This window comes from Rattus norvegicus, chromosome 2 (assembly GCF_021556685.1).
Source record: "Rattus norvegicus strain SHRSP/BbbUtx chromosome 2, alternate assembly SHRSP_T2T, whole genome shotgun sequence".
Classification (NCBI taxonomy): domain Eukaryota; kingdom Metazoa; phylum Chordata; class Mammalia; order Rodentia; family Muridae; genus Rattus; species Rattus norvegicus.
The window spans coordinates 194,603,449-194,630,347 of NC_141535.1; the positions used below are offsets into that span (position 1 = coordinate 194,603,449).

A 26,899-nucleotide genomic window follows, 5' to 3' on the forward strand; every position below is an offset into this window, starting at 1 on the left:
AATGCTTATCAGAATTAACACATACAGCCACGGAGGGCATGTTAAGAGGCATGTGGAAGAAAAAAAATGATGAGAATATTAAGACAAGAATGCCAATGACACCAAAGAAAGAAAGTTTAAAAAACAAGATGAGGGGCTGGAAAAATGGCTCAGTCATTAAGAGCACTAGCTGCTCTTCTCAAGGACCCAGGCTCAATTCTCAGCGACCACATGGTGGTTCACGGCTGCCTATTACTTCAGTTCCAAGGGAATCCAATGCTGTCTGTTAATCTACATGGGCACTAGGAATGCATGCAAGTGGTATACAGACACATATGCAGGTGAAAAACTTATACGCATTATATATATATATATATATATATAATGGCCTGAGATATGAAGTCTGTTTGATGCCTGGCAACGCCCTGTCTCAAGGACTGCCCCACCCCCTCCTGCACCACGGAAAGTCAGATGCTTACATAACTTAATTAGAAGGGATCATCAGGGGCTGGAGGCTCAGAGGTGGAAAGTTTGCCTTACGTGCTGGCTAGGTTCTGGGTCCGCTCTCAGCATAGGGGTGGTTGGCATTAGAAGTTACATGTGCTTTCAGCAGGAAGAATTTAAGTTGAGTGACAGAGGTAAAAAGTAAACAGGAGACACAGGCAGAGGAGGCAGAAGACAAACAACACTGAAATAAATACCAAGTGTACCAAGGAGACGGAGGATGGCAGGCAGCTCATAACGTGAAGAGCCTCATTTAAAAGAACAGAAAGAAGAGACTGGTCCAAACAGGCCTTACACCAGGGGCAAGAAGTAATGTAAGGGAAGAAATCGGAGGACCAAGAGACGGCCTGGAACTGACGAGTACGCAAGGAAGCCAGGAAGGGAAGGCGTGCCCGGTATGCACGTGACCCCGAGCTCAAGCCACAGCCCTATCAAACTATGCACTCCAGCACTCACCACATCTCACTGTTTAGTTAACTGAAGTCCTTCTTGACTGCAACCCAACTATTTCTGAGTCTGAGATGTCCGGGCCGTTTCATCTATCTTTCCTCTCAGAAAGTCTCCTGAATGCTGTTCCTGGGCCACTTCTAAGCAATGACATATATTTAGGTGCACATGTATAAAACCCAATGGCTTCACTGGAGAGGCTGAGGCAGGGAGGCTGCTACAAGCTCGAGGTCAGCCTGGATATGGGCTGCATGGTGGCTTCAAGGTCAGCTTGGCATGCAGTGAAAACCCTACATCCGGGAACATTCCACAGTGAGATGTACCGGCTGTGTCTTGGCTTGCAGACGTTTTTCATCACTTTGTGGCCTTTGTTGAGGCCCACGGCCATGGGGTAGCGCAGGGCTGCTACTCTCTGATGGCGGCGGGGCAGGAAGCCCTTATTTCTATGTATGTGTACATGTGTGTCTGCATGAGTATACACCACTCATACATGGGTGCCTGAGTGTCTAGAAGAGGATGCTCAATCTCTGGAGCTGGAGTTACAGGGAAGCTACCTGATGTGGGTGTTGGGAACTGACCTCAGGTCCACTGGAATGCAGCAGAAATTCTGAACCTCTGAGCCTTCCAACCCCCGGGAGAACCTTTCAAGAACATTTACTTATTACTGTGTGAGAGTGACCATGCCACTCTGTGTGTGTGGAGGGCAGGACAACTTTGTAAGCTGGCTTATTCCTTCTGCCTGGACATGGGTTCTGAGGACTGCACTCAGGCCAGCAGACTTTCGTCACTGGGCAGCCAGCGCTTTTACCTGCTGAGAGCTGTCAGCCGTGGCAGCCCTGTTTTTTCCATTTAATAAAACTCCCAATACATTCTGTAAGTGTTTCTTTTCCACACGGACTGTCAGCAAGCTGACAAAATTGCTTCCTCTAGTCCTCATTATTTCTACAACTGGCTGAATACACTACCTGACAGACCACGGATTTTACTTTACACTAAACTAAAACTTTCATAGTTTCCCTTGCTTCTTTCCATAGGAGCAGCTAGAAATAACCTCTGACTGAACCTAAATCACGAGGCCAGCACATGCCAGGAGACACAACGACAGGAAGTCAAAATAACAGGAATAGGCTGCTTCCTTTTTCTATCTGTCTTGGTTTCAGGCTGAGTGACTACAAAAGTACAGAGCAGGCTATAAGCTGCAGCTCTGTCCCAACTACCTGTTCTGGAAGGGACTGCCACTTCACAAGTAGAACCCCCTCCCTTCCTCCAAGACATAACGCCCCGATCCCCCCCCCCCCAACACCACCACACAGATCCCAGAGTTCACAAGAAGCTGTCAGTCAAATGAGGAATTCACTGGCACCTGTAATTACCCCTTACACAATCCACAGCAAGAATGGAAGGGCACAGAAAGCTGTCTGGTGAACAGCTGACACCACATACTTTATGAGCTAGCCGATATATATATGAGGTTCCGGATTTTCAGGAATGAAATTCAGGTGTTTTATCACTTAAGATACAAGCTTTTCATTCTAAACATCCGGTTTGTGAACACTCCCCCATACATATGGCCTTTCCCCTACTTGTGGCTCTTCCCCACCTGGGCATCCCATCCGTACGTCCCTCCCACAAGCTCCCACCAACCCCCATCTTCAGGGAACAAGCTGATGGGGAGAATGGAGAGGCTTTGGGAGTTTTCACCTACTAGGCTACAACTTAGTATTTTTCCATGTTATGGCTTTGTTCCCACAAACCACACTGTGGACATTATCCCCCAGGGCACACAAAGACCATTCCTGACGAATTTGGAGGTACTCCACTCTGATTCCATTGTAATTGTAGAAAATTTTAATCCCAATCCAGGGTTTCTACCCCCCTTTAATCATTCAGTTTCCAGATAAAACACACAACTTTTATTATTTACAATACAGCTTAAGAAGCACTAGAGCCGGGCAAATATCTACCCTCTATGCTGTTAGAATTTACCTTCCTATCAATAACCTGAGTGAGTACTTACTGTGTTTCATCTGGGCTCTTAAATTGGCCAGCCCTCAGGGCCATGTTTTCATGACTCACCTAACCCAGAGTGGCTCTCTCTTCCGCCTCCTCTCTTCTCTCCCTAGTGGTTCTCCAACCCCCCAGGTTCTAGAACCTAAACCCTGCTTATGTCTCTTCTGTGCTTGCTGTCCAATGACGAAAGTCTGCTGGCCTGAGTTCAGTTCTCAGAACCCATGTCCAGGCAGAAGGAATAAACCAACTCACAAAGTTGTCCTGCCCTCCACACATACAAAGTGCCATGGTCACTCTCACACAGTAATAAGTACATTTTCTTTAAAGGAAAAGCTATACATTTCTCTCGGGCTAGAGAGACAGATGGCTCAGGGGTTCAGAGTACCCGCTGCTCTGCTGGCATCTTTATTCACCAATCGAAAATAACTTAGGGGCAAGGAACACAGGGTCACTTGGTCTATGTAAGGACACTCATTCTGGGGGCGACCAGGTCTTGGGGGCCCAACACTTAGCACTACAATACATAGCAAAAGGCCGAATGCCAGCAGTAATTTTCTTGAGCAGACCCTCCTGTAAGACGCTAGGTTTCCTAACACATCGTTGCTCCGCTGTGCTACTAGGAACAGTCGTATGTGCAGTAGTGCAGCGTTACTCAGGAGGCTGAGGTAAGGAGTAGGGTAAATGTCAGACAAAATTGGGCTATATAGTGAGTGTCTCAAAAATCTAAGAAACTAAATACTGATGACACTTAAATACTTAATGTCATTAGTCAATAAGAAATGAAAAATTAAAATGAGAAGCTGAGTGGTGGTGGTGCACGCCTTTAACCCCAGCACCCAGCACCCAGCACCCAGGAGGCAGAGGCAGGCAGATCTCTCAGCCTGGCAGGACTACACAGTGAGATCCTGTCTCAAACAACAACAATAAATCAAACAAAACAAAGCCCCCAAACCAATCAGACAGAGGAAGGAAGGAAGGAAGGAAGGAAGGAAGGAAGGAAGGAAGGAAGGAAGGAATGAGAAGAATGGTGTTGGGGCTACAACCTGCAGCCAGTCTTGGGTCTCATACAATAACAGCAATGAAATTCAAGTGAATTATGGCACACCTGTTAGAATAGTTAAAATCAAAAAGGAGCTATACTAAATGCTGGTGAAGCTTAACTCATGGTGGGACATATGAAATGGTTCATTTCATCACACTGGAAAACTACTTTGACAGTTTCTTAAAAATTAAATATGATCTTGGTTGGCATGGCAGCTGCTGCAATCCTAACACAATGTTCTCTCTCTCATACACACAGCACACACACACACACACACACACACACACACACACACACACACACACACACATAAATACATACCTATTATTTAGTGGTCATTCCATTCCTAAGTCTTCATCCTAAAGAACTCAAAACACACATCCACACAAAGCCTTGTACAGGTAAATGTTCACAGTGGTTTTATTTATCATAACACAGAGCTAGAAATAGTACAGATACTATTTATGAATAAACTGTGATGAATGTATAAAGGTACTGGAATACCATTCAGTCTTAAAAGAAATCAACTATCAATACCTATGTAATTATATATATATTATATATAATAATAATATATATGAAACAATCATACATAGTAATAGCCTGCTCTTCCTTATCTTTTTAAAGATTTATTTATTTTAATGTATGAGTGCTCTATCTGCATGTACACCTGCATGCTAGAAGAGGGCATCAGATCTCATTACAGATGGTTGTGAGCCACCACGTGGTTGCTGAGAATTAAACTCAGGACCTGTGGAAGAGCAGCCAGTGCTCTTAACCGATGAGCCATTTCCCCGGCCCCAACTTCTTATCTTTATACCCATGGATTGGTGCATCTTGCAGCCATCACCAGAGAAGCTTCTTTTTGTAGTAGACAGCAATCAATAGAGAGACCTCCTCTAGTCAACATGCAGAGACTGTAAAGTGCTCAGCTAAACGGAACATCTGTAACATTCCCTTCCCCCAAGGCTCAGAGACATTGAAAAGGAGGTGCTGGAAAGTCTTTATAAGAGCCAGAAGTAGGGGATGTGTGCAGACATGACAGGACACATGTTACACACATGACCTCACAGTGCCAGAGGCTGCATGCTTAAGACCCACACAAGGTTAAGCCAGCCAAAATCCAAGTGTGGATGGGTGAAAGGCTCATCAAGTCCCACCCCAACTGAGAGGTTCCTGGCAACTGATGGCTGAGAACAGGTATGGTAGGATGTCTGTTTTCTTCAGGGATGCGGCCTAGGCTCCAGTGGATGGTCTTGTGGCCATGCACATACAGTCAGCACTATGTGGACTCAGTGGGTTTAACACAAAGCACATCAAGTTGAGAGGAAAAAGTGGTAGGGGGCAGATAAGGAGGAGACTAGAGGGGAGGGAATCAGGTAGATTTGATCAAAACATGTCATTTGTATATATAAAGCTCTCAAACAAAAAACCCAGTCATGTAGAGCTGAAGAAGTCCACCTTCCCAGAACTAAGTATGTTTTGTATAATTCCATAAAGTCATAATATAACATGTCTGGGACAGAAAGCAGACCAGGGTTTAGGAACACAGGGTGGGGAGTGGGGGTGGGGGAGAAGGCAGAGTGGATTAAAAGGGCACAAAGAAGATCTTAGGGGTGATGGCCCTTGTGACTGTGGAAATGGTCCCCATAGGATACATACATCAAAACAGCCCAGAGCACACTTGTGACCCCAGCACTCTGGCAGAGACAAATGGGTCTTGAGCTCAAGGCCAGCTTGGGTTGAATGGTAAGACTGTCTCAAAAACAAGAACTATGGAGGGGTTTGGGTCGGGGAGGTATAACAGACCATCTGTTCTACGCCACAAAGTCAACCTTAATGTGTGCCAGCTGTTTCAAAAGTCATATATTTGATCATCAGGGTAGGGATGGAGCAATTCCAAACCAGCACTGCTGGTGACAACAGAGAATGGCACTCAGAAGTAAAAGTTGTATCTTCCTTGCAGAGGACAGTGTCGCACCAGCACTGTCTGTTTTATGAACATGATTCTGTCCTAAACAATGAACTTTGTAATGGCAGTAAAGATTATAATAGTTGGTAACGCTGTAAAAACCCTGTCTAGTATCTCATCCAGCCAAGAGCCCTAACATTTGTGTTTGTGTACATATGTGCTTGTGTGGTCGGGTGCACATGTGTGCTAATGATGGCAGCAGATGTCTTCCTTGACTATCTTCCATCTCGTTTTGAGACAGATTCTATGTTGATACAGCTAAGTGGTTCTGTATCAGAGGAAGACATGTGGGTGAAATGTAGACTATGCCCAGCATAAGAGAAAAGCAAAGCATGTGCTCTGAAGTTGGTTAACAGTCAGTTCTGTTTCCAGAGGAAATGGCTACTGCTTTCAGTCTCTTGTCGTCCTCTGCAGCAGGCTCAGAGCACTCAGCAAGCCATTTTCAGTCTGCATGGATTACTTAACTGGGGCTTTCCTGCTGGACTGTGTAGTTCCACCCTGGGCTTCTGAGCAACATGATTTTCCATCGAGGGATTTTTATAGTCCCCTTGATCAGGAAAGTAAGTTTACTTTTGACTTTCATGAAGACTGTTTTTCCTTGGCACACGCTTATAATACCAAAAATTCACACATATAAGGTTCAATTAGGACAAAATACAGTATACATGTTCTCTTTAACAACTAAGGTTCACATACGGGAAGACTGGATATTACATTATAGAAACACTGCCTTTCACAGCCTCATTGCAAACATGCTTTGGCTGCAACAGAGCAGGACAAGGCGGCTTCCATGAGTAGGAGAAGCACCCTACCTGGTGACTACAGGAGGGGCGGTGCAATGGGACATGTGGCAACAATTTCAGAGAATGAATAAAGCTCTTTTACAATCCCAGCTCTACAGTCAGATCCACTTTACAAACTGTAGGACATTTATAATCTCTCCCTAAAGAAACAAAACCTGCCAATGTGACCTGATATTCACCGAGAAGCAACAGGTAGCCATATGGTTTTGTTCAGAGAACAAAAACTTAAGTGGAAGTAGAAAAAGAGATTTTCCTTTCTGGAACACAACTATACGCTCAGTACTTGGGGGACAGAGGCAGATACATCCCTTGGAGGTCTAAGGTCCAGGATGGCCAGTGGAACCCTGTGTCAAAAAGCAAGGGTGGGAAGGAATGGCCTAGAGAGATAAAGAGATGGTCGGTGGTTAAGTGGGCATACTGATCTTGCAGAGGCCCCGAATCTGGTTCCCAGCATCCACTTCAGATAGCTCACAACAGTTGTATTGCAGCTGAGAGGGATCCAATGCTTCTGGCTTCCCAGAGATCCTTCACTCATTTTTATGTGCTCATGCACACAAGTACATAATTAAAAAAAAAAAAAACAAACCATATCTTAAGAAGAAAAAACACCCCCCCCCCAAGACCAAAGCCTTTCAACTAAAGTATGAAATATGAACTAGTAACAAAGAATATCATGGTCAGTACAAAAATTCCAACAGGTATTTGTTGTTAAGAAAAAGTGCTGTAAGGCAGTAAGATCTTGGTATTGCTACAGAACCAACCAACCGAACAAACAAACGCTACCCCACAAATTAAATGAGATTTCTTTTTAACATCAGAGGCTGGAGAGATGGCTTCATAGTAACAGGAAGGTGGTCAGCAGGGCGGGAGTGACCCACACCTTTAATCTCAGTGCTCAGAAGGCAGAGGCAGGCAGATTTCTGTGAGTTAGGGGCTAGCCTGGTCTACAGAGTGAGTTCCAAGACATCCATGGCTATACAGAAAAACCTTGTCTGGGGAAGAAAAAGCAGTCTGTAAGTCTAGTTTCAGAGAACCTGGTTTCCTCCTCTGGCTTCACAGGCACCAAGTATACCCACAGCACACATATAAACATGAAGGTAAGACACTCACGCACACAAATACAGATAAATCCAAAGGCACAACAGCAAAGAACCTTGCTGATGCCTGGGTTGACTCTAACCACAGCTGTGAACAAGTCGGTTCCAGCAGATGTTTAAAGATGCGTGTGTGTGGCAGAACCAAACCGGCTGGAGGCTGAAACACATCAACAAGCAGCCACGGCTGCCTGTGGCAGAGTGGAGAGCAGTCTTTACCAACTCCAAACACTTCCTTCAAGCACTGTGGCAGTCTTAGGCCAATTCATCATCAGCAGTCATTTTATTTGTTCGACAAATATTTGATGCTAGGGATGTGGCTTAGTGACTGAACATGCATTCAGTGTGACCACAGCCCTGAGTTAACCTTCAACAACAAAAATTACTACAACAAATATTTACCAGGAATCTCCATCAGGCTTACGGGAGAGTGAATGGCGGAGTGACACATGCAGCAGGTGCCGTTCTGTGACCTCTCAGGCTAGGGAAACTGTCAGAGCAGAACTCAGGGCATGCTCTGATTCTCTCCGTTATAGGTGTCACCTCCCCATCAGTTCTGGGGGTGGGAGGTGGGGTGGGGTGGGAGGATGAAGGCAGATGATGAGGGGGAGGAAGACCGGGCAACAGCAGATACCAGGAGGGTTTAGACAGAGCTTAACCCTTTCCTGAAACTTCTATTCCTATCAGATGAGGACAAGAAATGGAAGGAGTCCTGAGACAAATCTGATAAAGTCGGCCTTTCTAGTCAGCACAATAAATCTGCCTGCCTCTGCCTCCCAAGCACCAGAAGTAAGGGTGTGCACCACCACATTAAGCCTGAGATTCTCCATACAATTATACCAATACCACAGAAAATAACTCAAAACACAGGGTAAGAGTCAGTCAATCCTTGCTTCCCTCCCTCTCCTCCCTCAATACCTTTAAAGCTTCTATAACAAGGTCCCTTGCTTCGAGTTCTCCTTCAAGAATACTGAACAGTGTCAGCAGTTCAGGCTTGCTGAGTTTTTCCAGATTCATCCTGAAACAAAGGCAAAAATCAGTCTACAGAAGAGGAACTTGATCAGAGTGAAGGAAAAAGACAAGATACAAGAGCAAAATGTACTGTATGACACCCTTTAGACCTGCAATTCAAAACAACACCAAAGTTTCCTGATGTTAATCATAAACTGAGCAGGAAGAAAAAAATAAAATCCACTGTAAATTATTGATTCCATCACCAAGATCAATTATTCATTACCTTTTCCAGGCTGGTTTGCAACCTGGGTCTCAGAAAGGTTCAGGAACTAATTTTCTCTGCTAGAAAATGAGGTAGAATTGTTTTCCACTGGGTGTCATTTCACTAAAGAATTACTGGATCCCCTAAAGATCGCCCAGTTTTAGGTAACCACACTTGATAACTGCACACAGAACATTCTAGCATCGCTCTTCTTTTGGTTGAATAAAGTTCAAGCAAAGGAAATGCTTGCTCAAAGTGTAGGAGCAGCTCAGAGGGTAGCAGAAACTAAATTGTTTCTGACAGAAAGTAGGGATCACAGTGTTTACACATGCTTCAGTAACAGACTTAAACACAAGCATATGCAAACAAACATCTATCTTCATCTTTTAAAAAGGTTTTTAAAAAACGTTTCTATGTGCAGGTTTGTGCATGAGCACAGGGCCCACGGAGGCCTGAAGAGGGTACTGAAGAGGGTACTGGATCCCTCTGGGCTGGAGTTAGAGCAGCTGTGAACCATTAGATGTAGGTGCATAGATCTGAGTTTGGGTACCCTGCAAGAGCATCAAATGCTCTTAACCACCAACCCATCTCTTCAGCCCTGTAGTCTGCTGTATGGTGTGGGCTGGCCTAAAACTCACTAAGTAGTTTTGTTTACCTTGAATTCTCAACCCTGCTACCTCAGGCTCCAGAGTGCCAGGGGTGAGTCATGCCCAGTTATTCATATGCTTCTAGGCAATGCTAAACTACATTGTTTAAATAGTTCAATTAGCCTGGCTACTTCATCAAACTTAACTTATGACCATTATTTTGTTTTCCTGAGATATGGTCTAAGTAGTTTAGCCTCCTGTGTAGATCAGGCTGGCTTTAAGCCTCTAATGAGCCTTGGCCTTTACTTCCCAAGGCCAGGGTCACAGCAGGTACTACTTGTACGTAGCGATGGCTTTCTTAAAGACATCGTCATTCAATTACATCACATACTTGGACCACATTCACCTCTTCAGCCATTCTCCTTTCTCCCCCAACACTTGTCCCCTTCCTCTCCAATCTAGCTTCTACTCCCATGTCACATGTGTGTGGTCTGAGGTATCTATGGAAAAATCTAAAAGTGAGAAAAGTACTGTAATTTTTGTTTATTGTGCTTGATATGGTGATCTCTAGTTGCATTCATTTATTCTGCAAGTGGAATAGATTTATTCTTCTTTAAGGATGGATAAAATGCCATTTTGCAAAATACACATTTTCTTTACCCCTCAGATGTTAGCAGAAGGATCTCAGCTCATTATTATCTGGCTATTATGAACAGGAGTCCTCTGGGTGCTTACCCAGGAGTGGTGGAACATGGGTTAATTTTAGTTTTCTGAGAAACTGTAATATTGACTTCCATACCTGCAGAGTATATCTCAGTGCCCTGGACCACCTGCAGAGTCTAACTCTTAGGCTATCTTTCTTAGGCTTGTCTCCTTTCCCCTGCCCACCCTCTTCCTTCCCTGTTTCCATACAGGTATGGCTGCCCTTGAATTTGCACAATCTTCCTGCTTCTGCCCCTGAAGTTCTGGAACCACAGGTATGCACTGTCATCACACTTGGCCCTATTACTGGCAGGGGCAATGAAATCTCAGTGCATTTATCTGTCAGCTAAGAATGTCAACTTTTTTTTTTTTTCACATTTACTGGCCATCTGCATTTCTTCATTTACTGACAAGGTTGTTTTACTTTTTGGTCATTTTTACTTACTTTACATATGTTTATCTGTGTGTGTTGTACCTATGTGCACACCTATGTGCCATGGCATACGTATGGAGGTCAGAGAACCACCTGTGGGGTTGGTTCTCATTCCACCCTTTGAACTCCATTAATCCAGCTCAGGGTGCCAGGTTTGAGAGGAAGCTCTCCTTTTACCCTCTGAGCCATCCTGGCAGCCCAGGCTCTTATATATATATATATATTTTTTTTTTTTTGGTTCTTTTTTTCGGAGCTGGGGACTGAACCCAGGGCCCTGCGCTTCCTAGGTAAGCGCTCTACCACTGAGCTAAATCCCCAGCCCCCAGGCTCTTATATTAAAGCCTCATTCTCCAGTCATGGATAACTGGTAAAGTTTTCATCTGGCTCCCTGGCTTTCTCTTTCCTTGATTGTTTCCTTTGTTGCACAAACTTTCGAATTTCATGCCATCCCAGTTGCCAGTTATTTCCTGAGCTAACTAGAGTCCTTTTCAGAAACATCCATATCTTGAAATGCACCCCCACCCACAATGGTTTCAGGTCTTACATTGAGGTCTTCAATCCACCACACTCAACTGATTTCTGTACAGACTATCCAGTCTGCTTAGCACCATTTGCTGAGGAATATGCCTTTTCTCCAATGTATGTCTTTGGCATTAAGGGCCAGAGCTGTGTGGAATTATATCCAGGCGCTCTATCCTGTTTCACTGAGCCACATTTGGAGCTAGTAGCATGCTTCTTTTGTTACTGTGTCTCTACAGTGTAACTTCAGACCTGCAGTATGGGTACACAGTACAGTTTAACTGGAGGTATTGTAACTCCCAGCATTACTCTTCACTCAGGGTTGCTTGGTCTAGGTCTTCTGTAATTCTTTGTTTTTGGGTTGCTTTTCCAATTTATATAATGAGGAATGTTACTGGAGTTTTGATGTGGATTGCACTGATTCTGTAGATTACTTTTGATGAGTGTTATTTTTGTTCTATCAATTCTGCTGACCCATGAACACAGATCTTTCCATCTTCCAGAGACTCCCCCAATTATTCTTCAGGGCTCTAAAGTTCTCACTGTAGAAAGCTTTTACTTCCTGGTTGGTCTCACTCCTTGGCATTTTAATTCTTACTTATTTTTGAAGCTGCTGTGAACAGGGCTGCTCTCCTGAGTCTCTTTTCACAGTGTCTGATGCTGGCACACAGGAAAGGGACTGATTTCTATACTGATTTTGTATTTGGCTGCTTTGCTTGGTGTTTACCAGGTCTAAGAGCTGTTTTCAGCCGATCTAACAAGTTCACATTTCTACAAGGATCTGTTAAACAGCGTGGCTCCTACTCAGTCTCCTGCCTCAGAACACAGGCAGGCGTGCCTAAGAAGCCTCTCCGGCAGAGAGCACGGTTCTAGAGTTTATCGCCTCCAAGGGGGTACGGGATACAAATACTATTTTCCTTCCATTTTTCCTTCTCAAACTGCAACTGTCACAGTTTTTCTTCAAAATGAAGGCAACATGATGAGTTCACGTACTCTCCTTCACTTGAAGAGGCCACCAACTCCTCCAGGGCTACTGTACTGAAGCACAAAGGAGAACACACACAGATGTACACGTCATTGTGTCACCAGAGCATGTTCTAGTGTGGAACCTGGAAATCTTTTACCACAGTAAAATGTCCTTACTGTATGTAACTTTGGCTCTAACTGAACTTCCCCCAGAGTGGATTCCCGCCTCTGGTGGGTCTCACAGTCGTATTAAAGATGTGCCACAAACTACTGTGAAAGTAAGAAAAGGAAAGAAAACAATCCCAACTAGAACCCCCCACAAACTCAATAAAGCTGCCTGCCACTCCCACCTCAGAGCCTATCAGGAACAACAAAGAACACAGCCTTGGCAGCCACAGCGAGGCTGGACTCTTCCTATCTGAGTGACTGGGAGACTTCCTCTTACAGAGGCGTTTCAGGAAGACAGGGCTTTAGAAATCTTTACTTAGATGTCCAGTGCTGTTAAGGCCTAACCTCCTTCCTTGTTTGTTTTGTTTATTTCTGAGATAGGGTCTTACTCTGTGGTCCAGACTAGACTAGCCATGAGCTTACAGCACTCTTCCTGCCTTAGCCTCTCTTGTGCTGAAATCCCAAGTAGAAGCTCAGTGACTCGCCTGGCTCGATGACTTTAAAATTTGTTTTTCTTATCTACTTGTTGCTCTGTGCAGGGGTGGGTATGAGGAATGTGTGTCATGGTGTACTGTGGAGAGCAGATGACAACCTGCAGGAGTCACTTCTCTCCTTTATTAGGTCCCAGGGATTGAACTTAGGTGATCAGGCTTAGACGAGTGATTTTATCCAATGAGCCATCTCACTGGTCCTGATTCAGTCATTATATATGTTAAGAGTCTATCATTTATTTATTTATTTATGTGTGTGTGTGTGTGTGTGTGTGTACATCTGTGAGCGTGTATGTGCACGTGAATACAGGTGCCTATAGAGGCCAGAAGAGAGTGTTAGATCCCCTGAAGCTGGAGTTGTGAGCCACCCTACATGGACGCAGAGAACCAAACTCAGGTTCCATAAAAGCAACTAGTGCTCACTCTCTTTTTCTTTTTTGGGTGGCGGGGCAAGGGGGTGGGTTCAAGACAGGGTTTCTCTGTCCTGGAATTAGTTCTATAGACGAGGCTGGCCTCCAACTCACAGAGATCCACCTGCCTCTGCCTCTTGAGTGTTGGGATTAAAGGCATGAGCCATCACATCAGGCTGTGGAATAGGCATTCTTAACCACTGAGATATCTATCTTCCAGCTCCCTGCTTTAGTAATTAATAAGTTCCATTCATTTTCTATAGTGACTCCAAGGAAGGAGTTAGGAAAACTGCCCCTCTGTAGCTAGGACCACACCCAAAGGCCACAGCACCAGGAGGGAAGCATGGGGATCAAACACCTGGTGAGTCATGCTGGTTTCTAACTTTTTCATTCCCCACCAAGACCAGAGGTAGAGAGGATGTCCTACTATGCTCTTCCTTGCTCCTCCCATGATGCTAAGCAATAACGGGCAGATGGGAAAGGCACTCCCCAAATACCAATAGAGCCGAGAAAAGCAACTGGACACATAAGCACCAAGGCGAGAGGGCAGACACATGCTAAAAACAGCTGTTCACTCCCTTTCTTTTCTCCAACATGTTTAGAGTCTTCAAACATTTTTGTTTAGAGGTTCAAAAGTATGACTAAAAGCAGCGGTACCATCTCAGTAAAACAGAGTGTTACTGAGGAGTGCAGAATGCTGGTCCTCCATTAGACAGGAGCAGTTAGATGGTCTTGAGGAACACATACTTAGCTGCTTTGGCCCTTTGTTTCATGACAGGTAAAAGAAAACAAATTAGGTGCTCTCCAAAGTCCCTCCTAGCTCTGCTCTAAATAAGCATAAAGCCTGGAGGTGAAGTCAGTGCCAGCCTGGCAGGGCCTGGGGTTTACCCTTACTCTACAAATTTGATTATACCCAAATCAAGTCTCTGACCTGTTACATCTCCATCAAAGGATAAAGTTCCTATCATCTTCAGAGTCACTCTAGCCTACACAAGAAAAAAAATCCATTCTTTTATTAACGCTATGAAGAATAATGCTCTTGGGCTGGAAAGATAGCTCACTGGGTAAACTGCTTGTTGTATAAGCATAAGAACCCAACTTCAGATCCTCAGCACCCACATAAAAGGGTGGGGTATGGCAGCAAGAACTTGTAACCCCAGTCAGGACTGGAGAGGGCGAGAAAGGCAGACAGATCTCTAGAGCCCACTAAGCCCTCTACAGCTAAGCTAGCCAACTAGTGAGCACCAGGTTCAGTGAGACACCGTGTCTCAGGAAATACAGTGAAGAACAATAGAGAAAGAAAGGCAGTCTTTGGCCTCTGTGTACACACACACACACACACACACACACACAACACACACACAATCACTTCTACACACAAACTTTAATACCTGGGACATTTTATTAATAATATCAATTCATTTCTCTTACTGTTTATAATGCTATACAAACAGTATACAAGAGGAGGAAAGCCTCAGCTGTGTAACTCAAGGCCAACATATTCTAGTAATCTTTCTTCATAGATATTAAAACTTAGCAATTCTTTGCTAACCTATACTGAATATACTCAATTCCCATTGTAATACTTACAATAAATCTTGTCTGAATTACAGACATATCCAAATTGCATTATGATTTAGCTTGGCAGTGGTGTTCCCGTGGGAGAGTAGAGATGACACTGACCTGATAATTGGTGGCTGCACTTTAGTCCTCAGGTACAAAGTCTTAGAGCTTTCCTTCAGTTGACAGATATTTAAAATGTTGTTGGCATGGTGGAAAAGTGTTCAACACTGCAAAACAAGAAGACATTCATTGTCCATGTGACCATACAATGAAGAATGGGCGAGCCTCATTGGTGTCAACTAGGTCCACAGCTGGTAAAGCCCGATGGCAGGTTGCTAATGACAACAGGAAGATCACCTGGCCTCGGGCTGAAGCTGAATATGTACAAGAAACACCGGGCTCTGACTCCTCTTTTGCAGGGGTAATTAGGGAGGGTGGTAGCTACTGAGAAACTTTTTCATTTTTTTTTTAAGACAGAGCACAGCATGTCCTTAAACTCAAATGATCCTCCTGCCTTAGCCTCCAAGATATGGAAATCATTTCTGATGTCCAGTGCCACTTCAAGGACTATTCTCCCTGAACTGCCAAAAGCCTGTCTACAATAGACAACATGACTCATGTACAACGCCACAACACCACGATGCACCTCAAAACACCAGAACTAGAACGTTCCACCTGCCACATCTGGGTAAGGAAATGTCTGCTCTTACTTCCCGGTAACCTCAGAGACAAACCAACACGTGCCCATCTCTACTGTTTGTAAGGATGACCAAGCACTGCCAGCTTCTATTTTTCCCATGTCTACATGGTAAATGTTGGCTTATAAACAAATACTTTTGCTTATATTTTTCCAATAGTATTAAGCTAAAATAATAATAAAAAACAACCCCCCCCCACACACAACATGAAAGATGTGAAATTGACAGAGAAAAGAAGGAGGCATGGGGAAAAAAGTGGGGCGAAGGGTAGGGAGGAAGGCTTGCTCAGAACACAATATACATGTATGAAAACTGCAAAGAATGAAATAGCAAAAACAAAAGAAAAAAAGGAAGTGGGGCTTTAACTCTATTCCAATTTATTTACCAAGTCAACAGTTAAACTCTGGATCTCCCAGTTTAGGAGAGGAAGTGTGGGTCCATCACACAGTCAAGAGTAAATGACCAACAGCATGCAGGCTAACCACTAAATAAGCAATTCCAGCAATTTCTGTCAGCACACGGGCAGAACTATACAGCTCAAGGTTTTCAGGAAAAGGCTGCTCTTAATCTACAATCAATATCAGAGCCATCGCTGCCAGGTTTGGGCACGACACTCCACACTGCAGGCTAGACTCCTGTTTTCTGAGTGAGCTGTTACTTGCCACTGACAGCATCCATTAAGTGACTTTAAGACCAGATGCCAGCTTACTCTTTCCAGTAGAACCCTCCAAGACCCTGTTGGCCACAGAGTTTACACTCAGACACTTCTGTATAAGGAATGTTACAGTCTATAAATCTGAAAGAAAAACCACGTGTGAACAAGCTGTCTGGGTATGTTCTCATCGCCAGCTGACAGTGCTTTAAACTTTAGAGGTTTCTTTCCTTTTCTTTTTTTCCTCTGTGTAGCCTTGGCTGGCATTGAACTCACAGAGATCTGGCTGCCTCTCCCTCCCAAGTGCTGGGATTGAAGTACACATTATTATCACCTGATCAATTTTCTTAATAAAAATACATATAAACACATACAACAAAAATATCACATGTATTCCAAGGCCCTGAAACACTGAGGCCATGTAAAGGCTAAGCATGAGGAGTTTTTCCCATCATGGTCTGTGACTCCAGACAAGCGAGCACACCATTTAGTCAGTCACAGCCTCCTCCCCCACTTCTCCAGCTGACAGCAGGAGACTGAGTCTTCACTAAAACCACACGTCTCCCTGCCCCCTTCACCCCACCACCTCGTTTTGTCTATCTTTTGAGGCACTTTTACTATGCAGTCTTGGCTGGCCTGGAATAGTCTTGAACTCAGAAATCCACCTGCCTCTGCCTTCTGAATGCAAGAAGCCCTCTTTTTATTTTCTTTTTGAGAAAGATTTTGCTATGTAGTCCAGGCTGGCCTTTAATTTATCCCTCTGCTTCAATCCCTCAAGTACTGATCTTACAGGTGTAATCTACCATGCCTGGCCTAAACGTGGCAACAATCGGAGAGGTTACGGGTATGAAGCAGGGACATACACATAGGCCACACCCCTCCCCTCGTGCACAAGGCCTCAGCACCTCCCTAACTACCTGGCTGATTCAGCTTGGAAAATGTGTTGCTGTACCCACTCACTTGTTCTCAGCCTTCCCATCTCTGAATTAACACCCAAGCTCCTTGCACTCTGGTCCTCACTGTGCTTCTTGTTTCTCAACAAAGCCTGTGCCCTGGAACTGAACTAATCCTGCAGGACAGCAGGCACGGCTGTGTTTTTACCAGAGACAAGGTGGCAGAAAAGAAAACACCCCAGACAGTTTCTACAGGGTGGGGTGGGGCAGGGCGGGGCAGGACGGAGAGCAGGTAAAGTGTTTGAGTCTAGTATCTGGGTGTGAGTATCTGGGTGCAAGTGAAGTAGTCAGTAATAAGGAACATGGAGAAAAAAAACCCAACAGTTTAGATGAGTGTTAGTTCCTAACAGGGTAGCCTCAAAAACAAAAACAAAAATCCCATTTAAAAAGTCAACTCAATTTTAAAAATTCAGTCATTTGACTATGAGATCATTTTATTACACACTCAGATACTGAACTTAAGTAGCTCATACTTGGGCTAAAACTGTCTCACAGGCCATTCAGTGAGGTCTTAGAATCAGTAATTAAATATGACCAGAAAAATAAACTGAATTTGCTCCAAACATGTAGCCTGACATAAATCTGGATAAAACCAATATGGGTCAGTAACTTAAAACTCAGAGATAGTACACAAAATAGGTATTTTGCCATCTGTTGACATGATCTTAAAAACCCAGTATACACCCGGGCATGTTGGTACACATCGATTATCCTAACGCTTGAGGTGGGAGGCAGGAGGATTAGAAGTTCAAAGCCAGCCTGGACATAAATACCTAGTGGATTCAAGGCTGTCTGGGTTATATGAGGCCTTTACTAAGAAACAACAACAATAAAAACAAAACCAGACCAAGTCAAATGAAAGAAAACCAGTATACGTGAGATATTAAGAAAATAAACAGGGACCACTGTGCTTAAAGTCACTAAGTCTAAATATGGAGACAGACGCACTGTTGCAAATGAATCCGGGGCTCCTTCTTAGGAGGTGGAAAGTACTAGACTATCTCAAAAGGTTAAATACCCTCCATCCCCTGGTACTTCTGGGCTCAGCAGGGCTGCTTGTCTGTCTGTGGTAAGACAGCGACAGTGTTGCTCCAAATGGTCTCATGGATCAGGCCAGGGAAGAAAACCATGCCAACATGCTGTAACAAAATGATTTTCTGATTTTAAAATGCAGTTTTTAGCCAAGTGTGCTGGTGGGAGACTAAGGCAAAGGGGGTTCAGGAGAAGCCAGCTGCACAGCACGGTAATACTCGGGGGAAATCCCGTTTTACTACATTTCTTAAAAAATCCTAAAGTCGGGGTTGAGGATTTAGCTCAGTGGTAGAGTGCTTGCCTAGCAAGCGCAAGGTCCTCAGCTCCGGAAAAAAAAAAAAAATCCTAAAGTCAAGGTACAAAACACAATTTAATTTTATGGAATTTTATAATATTAAGTAATATAAATTTAATTAGCAATACTTTAAATCAAGCTTTTCCCAGCTGAAGATACTAAAACTATTTACATTTCTATCATATATGTTAATGGCTGAGCCCTTACCCAAGTTCATGTAGAATCTTAATTCCTAGAATTTCAGAATGTGACTGACTCTGAAGACACACGCAGAGCCCTAACCCATCTTCTTTCCTGGCAGTTTTGGTGACTGAACCCAGGGCCTTGAACTTGTTAGGCAAGGCCTAACAAACTCTGAACTAACTCCCAGGCCCCACTTTTCAGAGGCAATTAAGTTAAAATGAGATCATCACACAACGTGCAGAGTGAGAGACTTGGGAGTACTCAGTCATAAATGAGATGTCTATCAAACTTCTCCCCTCAAGGCTCGAGGATCTAGTGTGAGAGAGGAAGTAGGAAGGCCAGAGGTGGCGAGTGAGTGACTCCAAGCAAACAGGGTCATCTGGATCCAGCACTGATGAGTGCAAGATCTACTGGACTATGAGAGCGCCCTCAAAACCTGCATCGGTTCAACAGGACAAGAGTCCAGCATGGAGAAAGGAGGGTGGACACAGGACTGAGAGGTCAGACTCACTTGTGAAGACAAGGACTCACTCCTAACTTTCTCAGCTATTAGCAATGGATATCAGGTGGGACAAGGAAAATCGGGTTTCTCTAACCCAGTGGCTAGATCACAGGGTAGGCCCAGTGCCCAAGAGAAGTTGGCCAATATAAAATGGACTCCATGTTGTTTTTGTTTTTTTCTTATTGAGTTTATTTTTGTTTTGTTTTTCAAGGTGATTCTTATTTTTTTGGAGAGAAGAGAGAATGAACAAGAAGTTAGATGGTAGAAGGTAGGAAAGGGAAACAATATGATCAAAATACATGTAAAAAAGCTTAATAAAAACTTGGTAATAAGACTGGTGTTCTTATGAGAGAAAATAAGAATAGAGACCAGTCAGGGAAAGTGCAAGGTGAGAATCTGATCAGAACAATGCTCTAAGCTTTGAGCCAAAGATAACAATATGTGAAAAAATAATCTTTTTATTTAAACCACCCATTTAAACTGTGGTGGCTACTTACTTCTGTTTGTTTCCTGTGTCCTGGTTGACCTGGAGTTTGCTATGTAAAGTAGGCTGACTTCAAACTTACAACCTTCCTGCTCTGCTCCCAAGTGCTGGGGCTACAACTGTGTCACTAGACCCTGCTTTCTATTCTTATTGGGGGAGGGGTGTTATTTATATATATTTTATGTACACAGGTGCTTTGTCTGCATGTGTGTCTGCACACCAGAAGAGGGCATCAGATTGTGTGCTGCCATGAGGGGCTCCTAAATGTTAAGTCATCTCTCCAGCACCACTTTCTCCTCTTAGAGTACACCTGAAGAACTAGATCTGAGCTTCCCCTAGCATGGGAGGACGTACGGTTAACGCACCCTTCCTCCCATGGCTGTACCTTTTTCCCTAGTCATGCAGTAAAGAGCATTACAATAAAAAGAATGGTTTGGAAAAACGGTTTAGAGATTGGGCATTTCAGGACCCTGTGAATTATCCTGAAAGACATCTGACTCATGCACAAAGGGAAAATAACAATGGTGCTGACGACCAATACATCTATTTACCTAGTCCTGAGGGCACCTCTAGGGTCCAGCTCTGCAGATACTTCTTCAAGGTCAGCACTGAAGCCCTGGGGTACTGAGTTCAAGGCAGATTCAAGGACCCCAGACTCAGTAGGCTCACAGTAAAAAAGCTTATTGTGAAAACAAAAACATTCATCACCAGCACGTCAGCCCTCTACAGCATAACTTTCTAAGATTTCAAACAAGAAGGAGAAAAAGATAAGCATTTATTGAGCTAAACAGGGATATATGCCAGGCATTTCTAAGTGCTTGACATACGGTATCACAATCGTAACGGCAAAGCGGAGGCACAGTGGCTGAACGACTTGCTTAAACAGTCCTGTAGCTAGTATGTGGAAGAAACTGAATTTGAACCTAGAAAATTTGACTCCAGAGGCTTCCTTGGAAATTACTGCTCATGGACCTCACTTTACCAGCCTTAGGCGATGGAACAACCTCAGAAATAATCTAGTTTGGCTTCTTTTACAGATGAGGATTGCATGAGCACAGTTATCGAGAACCAGGTCAAGCACCGAGCACTTAAAATTTGTATTCCTTCCTTCCTTCCATTCACCTACCCACCCATTTCTGTGTGTGTGCATGTGTGCACATGCCATGGTTTTTGTATAGAGTTCAGAAGACCACTTGCCAGAGCTGGTTCTCTCCTTTTATCATGTGGTACCCAGGACTGAATACAGGCCATCAGACTTGGCAGGAAATGTCCCTAACCACTGAACCATTCTGCTGGCTCCACCTCTCATTTCTAAAATCTAGTCTAACTTGATGTTTCAGACACCGTGATCAAGCTTTGGTTTGGTGGGGTCCTTGGGGTCTTCTGTGTATGTATCTATTCATCTCCCTCTCATTCTCTCTCATATGTTGTCAGCAAGATTTACATGTGTACTGAAGAACACTGGAAGCAGCCTTATGCCCATAAACAAGCAAGTATCTCTTCCTCTGTATAAGAATTCCAGGCAGAACTATTGAAAAAACTGCTCTGTTAACCAGGCACAGTGGGGTATATCTGTAATCCCAGCACTCAGGAGCCCGAGGCAGAAGATTACCACAGGTTCAAGGCAAGCCAGGACTACCCAGTAAGACTTAGCTTCAGAAAGACAACCATGTCTGTCTACCTGAATATCTGACTACACCCTTTCACTATTCTTATCGACATAAGACCACACCAGAAGAACCACATAGTTTTAGCTTCTGGAATGGGTATGAATGAAAATTAGTAATAGTTTTTAAAAACATTTTTCATTGAAATGTTAAGAGATGACATATATCTTTAAACACCAGATTATCAGAAGTTTGAGCTAATTTGGTACCTGATAGTTAGTTTAAATGAAATCAGATTTAAGCCTAACATAGCTGTCTATCTTTCAATCTTACCCACTGAGTCCCAGAAAACTCTGCTTTTCTGAAACAAAACCAGAGCAAGGGAACAATGGATGTGTAGGCTGGTTTTATTTCCAGTAAAATGCTTCATGGGTCACAATTCTTGAGGCTGCCTGAATGGAAAAACTCTTCGACTGCTGCGCTGGATGAAGGCACTGGCTCCATAGGGACTGCACAGATGAACTCCCAGTCTAGAGGACTAACCGAAGAGCCAGGACGATCTGGGTCTAAACTATGCTACAGCCTTTTTCCTGATCTGCAAAAACCTGCACACAAGCCTCGAAGGCAGTGGTTCTCCACGCTCCTAATGCTGTGACCTTTAAACATAATTCTTCATGTCGTGGTGACCCCCAGCCATAAAATGATTTCTTTGCTACTTCATAACTATAATTTTGGTAGTTATGAATATAAATATGAATATAAGTATGAATATAAATATCTGTTTTTCAATGGTCTTAGGCAGTTCCTGTGAAAGGGTAGTTTGACCCCCAAAGGGTTAAGCCCACAGGCTGAGAAACACTGCTCTAACTTAAGTATAGCTTTAACAGTTTGTTGTCAGCTGCATACTTCCAACAAACAGAAATGTCCTCTGCTCCAGGTCCCTCAGGGGAACCAGTCTCCTGGGACACTGACACCTGAGCTGTAGATCCCCGCCTATAAACGGCGTGACATATTCTAGCAGGTTGCCGTGGACGTCAGCTCTCACTTGCATCCCCGAGGAGCAGCCATCTGAGTCCACCCAAGGTGGATTTTCATCATTTGTTGTTTATGCTCCTTTCCCATGGAGCATCGCTGTCTACACTCATATGTCTGACTTACAAGTCAAACAAATTACTCCCTCTTGATCCCAACCCAGCGGGTTGACCTGATCCAAGGGCAAGATGGCATCTCCGGTTCCCTAAAAAGTCGCTTTACGGATAAGGATACTCTTCTGCCTGGATCAGCCCTTTGTGCCTTTTGCAACAAAAATGAAAGGCAAAAGTATGTCTCTGCTTCTAGTGAAAAATTTTTTTACAGCTTTTCATCAAGTTACAACTTTTTTATTTTTTTTTTTTTTGGAGCTGGGGACCAAACCCAGGGCCTTGCGCATGCTAGGCAAGCGCTCTACCCTGAGCTAAATCCCCAACCCCACAACTTTTAACTTGCAATAGGGTTACTAAAAATACACAGCTAATGCTGACATCAGACATGCAACAGAAATGAACACAGCTCCGAACTCAGGAGCCGCTATCCCACTCTAGTCTATCAATTTATCCATTTACACATCTGCTTAGCTGCTTCACAAGATACAGAATTCTGTGAACAGCTATTCTGTCTGGCAGAAAGAGGAGGAGGAAGTGGGAGGGATTTACTTACAGTAACTTGGAGACTGATTCCATTTAGGGGGTAAATAGGGGAAATAATCCAAACTCAGCAGAGGTTTGGAGACTCAGTGACAAATGACAATGTGGTCAATAGAAACAAGGATGTTAGAACAGGAACTGGCTTTAGTGGGAAATGATGACTTCGAGAGGAGACAGGCTGAGTAAGAACTAAGTACCCCCAAGAGGAACCTGTGGGAGTCAGCTAGCAAGCATGCTGAGAGCCAAGGGCTCAGGACGTGGGATCTTAGAAAAAACTACTTTGGTGTCTCCCATCTATAGAAGTGGGGTAAGGCTGATGTACAGGCCTGGAGTTGTACCCTTTAACACTAGACCACTTAAAACAGACTACAGCCTGGCCTGGTAGCACAGACCCATGATCCCAGCTACCTGGGAGTCTGAGGCAGGAGGATCTCAATTTCAAGGGTTGTCTGGACTACAGAGTGAGTTCAAACTTGGGCAATTATTTAGTGAGACCCAGGCTCAGTTTTTTTTTAAAAAAAAAAAGGAAAAAGGAAAGAAAAAGGCACATCGTCCCTCACAGCCTGCACTCTCCTCCCACTTCCCCATCATTTTCTATGTCCTCCTTTCCTTAGTGTCTGTAATCCCTATCACCTTTTTCCTTTTCTCATGTGTCTGTCTCTGTGTGTATGAGAGACATGTTTGGATGTGTGCAAACGTGTGTGCATGTGGAGGCCAAATGCCAGCAGCAGGTATCTCCTAAATCACCCTTCACCTCATATTTGAGACAGTCTGTCATGGAATCTGGAACTTCATGGCTGGCAAGGCTAGCTGGTCACATGCCCCAGGGATCCTCTGGTCTCTGGTTCCCTAGTGCTGAGCCCACAGGCTTGCAGCTGCACTGGCTGTTTGTGAGGGTGCTGCAGAGCAAAACTCTGGTCTTCACACTTATGCAATCAGCACCGACTAACGGAGCCAACTCCCTAGTCCCTTGTGCCTTGTTAGAGCAATATATCCTCGACACCCCTACCCAGTCTCCTAGACTCCACACATGGTCCCACGCATTTAAATGCTCACTAGGCTCAGAGTCAGGAGTCTAAGTTTTTGTGTTCACTAATTTTCCTTTCTCCTTCCTATTAAATGTATGAACACTTAGGGGTTGTCTTCTTTGTGGCTGTAAAGTCGGGATCCTTTTAGCAGCAAAGACATGTTGAGATAGAATGCATCGATGCACTTGATACACTGAGTTTGGATAGACTTTGCCTTCTTTACTCCAAAGCTACGACATGAAGTCCTTGTCTTCAGTCCCCAAACCCTTGCCGCCCTCCACATCCATTCTCAATTCCCCATCCTTATTTCTTCCCCGTCCATTCTTGATTGGTCTTCAACTTATTCCTTTCTTTTACACTAGTAGGGAAGGTAGTCTTCAAAAGTAAGAAAAAAATGCTTTAAATCAAAATTATCATCAAAAATGTCTTAAGTCTTATAGAAGATAATATAGCAAGCACAGAACACACAAAACCATTTTTAAGTTGCAGGATGGCAGCATTTGGAGTGGAACAACTGGTAATTTGAATCTCTTGCCTTTTTACACACACACACACACACACACACACACACACGCACACACACGCACACAAACACACACACGCACAAACGAGATCTGAATGCACAACTACATGTTATCAAAAAAAAAAATCATTGACTCAGATGTGCTATATGATGACCTGTGTAACTGTTTCCCTCCATTTAGGGACCTCAGCTATCCAGATTTGTCTTATTTTATTATGTATATGAATGGTTTGCCTACAGTGTACCTAAGTGCTAGTAGAAGTCAGAAGGTTGGAACCTCTGGAACTGCAGTTAAGGATGGCTACGAGCCTCCATGTGGATCCTAGGACTGAAGCTGGGTCCTCTGTAAGAGCAACACTGAGTGTCTCTCCAGCCCAAACCATAGCTATTTACAGACAAATCTAAAACAAAACCAACCAACAAACACTACTTCACTTTTGCTAAAGTTGACTTTTTTCTTCTTTCTCTCTTTCATTTGGACTAAGGTGGTCTGGAAGGACAGTCTCTTGCCTCACCTCTACAGAGCATAAAGGGGTGAGCACATGAACTTCCATAACCCACATGCCAAGTGCTAATAACAACGTCAATGGCTGTTGATGACTGTTTCCTAGGACGCACCTTGCTTAGTAGACTATACAAATATGCACACAGTAGGTTCAAACAATGTTTAAAACCAGAAAAGTCTTCTGTTTCTAGCTCACGACTGAGGGGCTTTGAACTAGAAATAGCCTCTCTTCACCTCACACCACTAAACAGTGCAATGGCAGCCTCTAAGAAACACCAAAGAACAACCGAGTGTTGAATTCTTCTAAGAAAACTAACTGGTAGCCTCATCCATGTGATTCTGATCAGATTCTGAACAGATCTATAACAAACCAAGGATATGGCGCTCCCTACGAGTGTCTGAATGATTACTGTAGGGACCTGTGATGTCCTGTGCACTGTTAATACCACTAGGGCTAAACCAAAGCACAGAATTGGGGGTTGGAGGGTATGGCTCAGGTGGAAGGTTTGACGTTCAAGCCTTTCAAGCCCCACCCAGCACAGGGTTAAGAGAAAAGCACAAAACAAAGCCTCCCAAAAACCTTAAAGGAGACCAGTTGTCTTAGTTAGGGTTTCTATTGATATAATAAAACACCACAATCCAAAACAACTTGGGGAGGAAAGAAAGGGTTTATTTCATCTTACAACTCTCAGGTCACTCCAGCACTGAGGCAGGAACTCAAGGTAGGAACCTGGACTGAGAAAATGAGGCGGAAGCCATGGAGGATCAGGAACACCACTTACTGGCTTGCTCAGCCAGCTTTCTTATAGCACTCAGGCCCAAGCCTAAGGGGAGCACCGCCCAGAGTGGGCTGGGCACTCTCAACAACCACCACTAATCAAGAACACGCCCTACTGGCTTGCCCATGGGCCAATCAGATAGGGACATTTTCTCAACTGAAGTTTCCCTCTTCCCAGATGCCTCTAGCGTGTATGAAGTTGACATAAAACTAGCCGGCACACTAGGGTCAAATCAAATACTCAGAAATTACAATAAAAATTAACCAACAGTTCCTAGAGTGTTCTCCAGAACTCACCCCACCTCCACTAGGTCAGATTCTTATACATATATATCTGGCTCAGAATTCATGACAGTAAACATATATATATATATAAAACCTATCCAGAGATATTTTCTCATAGGAAAGTCAATATTTTAGCCACTTCAGATATTGCAATTTCCTATCATGTCAGATAAGGAAAAATCAAATTACACAAAGACAAGAAGGCGGATGGTTTAACAAGATGTGCCATACTTTATCAGTTTGTTATCTGTCTTGTTTGACTCTTATGTGAGAGCTTTAAACTAAATTCAGTGTTCCTATTAGGCACCGTGGAAGCTACAAGAACTTTTTGCAGTCAAAGAATAATTTAATGAAATGCACTAAACCCACACACACAAACTGTCTGCACACAATGCTTTTTTCATTTAACATGACCAAAAATGACAGTGAAAAGGTTATCGGAAAGAATTCTATCAGAGTTGAACATCATAGTACACGCTGTAATCCCAACAGGAGGGGAAGCCATCCTGGGCTACACAGTTTTCAGAAGCATAAGGAGACACAGTAGCACTCTTGATGAAACAAAACAAAACCAGCCCTCCAGATCAAAGGTATATTAAGCAGCTCTTGTTTATTGTGCCAAAACATCAGTGGCTTTATTCTGCTTTTCCTCTGTTTGTCAGGGCCCTGGAAATCACTACTCCTTAGGTTTCCCGACGTCTCCTACCTGGATTTATTTCCTGTTCTCCACTCATGTAATAAGATACATCTTTTGGGGGTTTCCTATTCTACTTCTAGTTTTTTTTT

General features: G+C 43.8%; 1 protein-coding gene across 2 annotated transcripts in view; it reads right to left on the bottom strand.

Annotated features, from left to right (window-relative positions):
• Positions 1-26,899, bottom strand: part of Cttnbp2nl (CTTNBP2 N-terminal like) — a 46,740-nt gene that overhangs the window by 17,997 nt on the left and 1,844 nt on the right. For both annotated transcript variants that reach the window (XM_087624670.1, NM_001107712.2), the window contains exons 2-3: positions 15,027-15,133; positions 8,770-8,869 (exon numbers count right to left, since the gene is read on the bottom strand). In XM_087624670.1, coding sequence (XP_087480796.1) covers positions 8,770-8,868 — 99 coding nt within the window. In that variant the 5' untranslated portion in view covers position 8,869; positions 15,027-15,133. The remainder of the gene's footprint in view (positions 1-8,769; positions 8,870-15,026; positions 15,134-26,899) is intronic.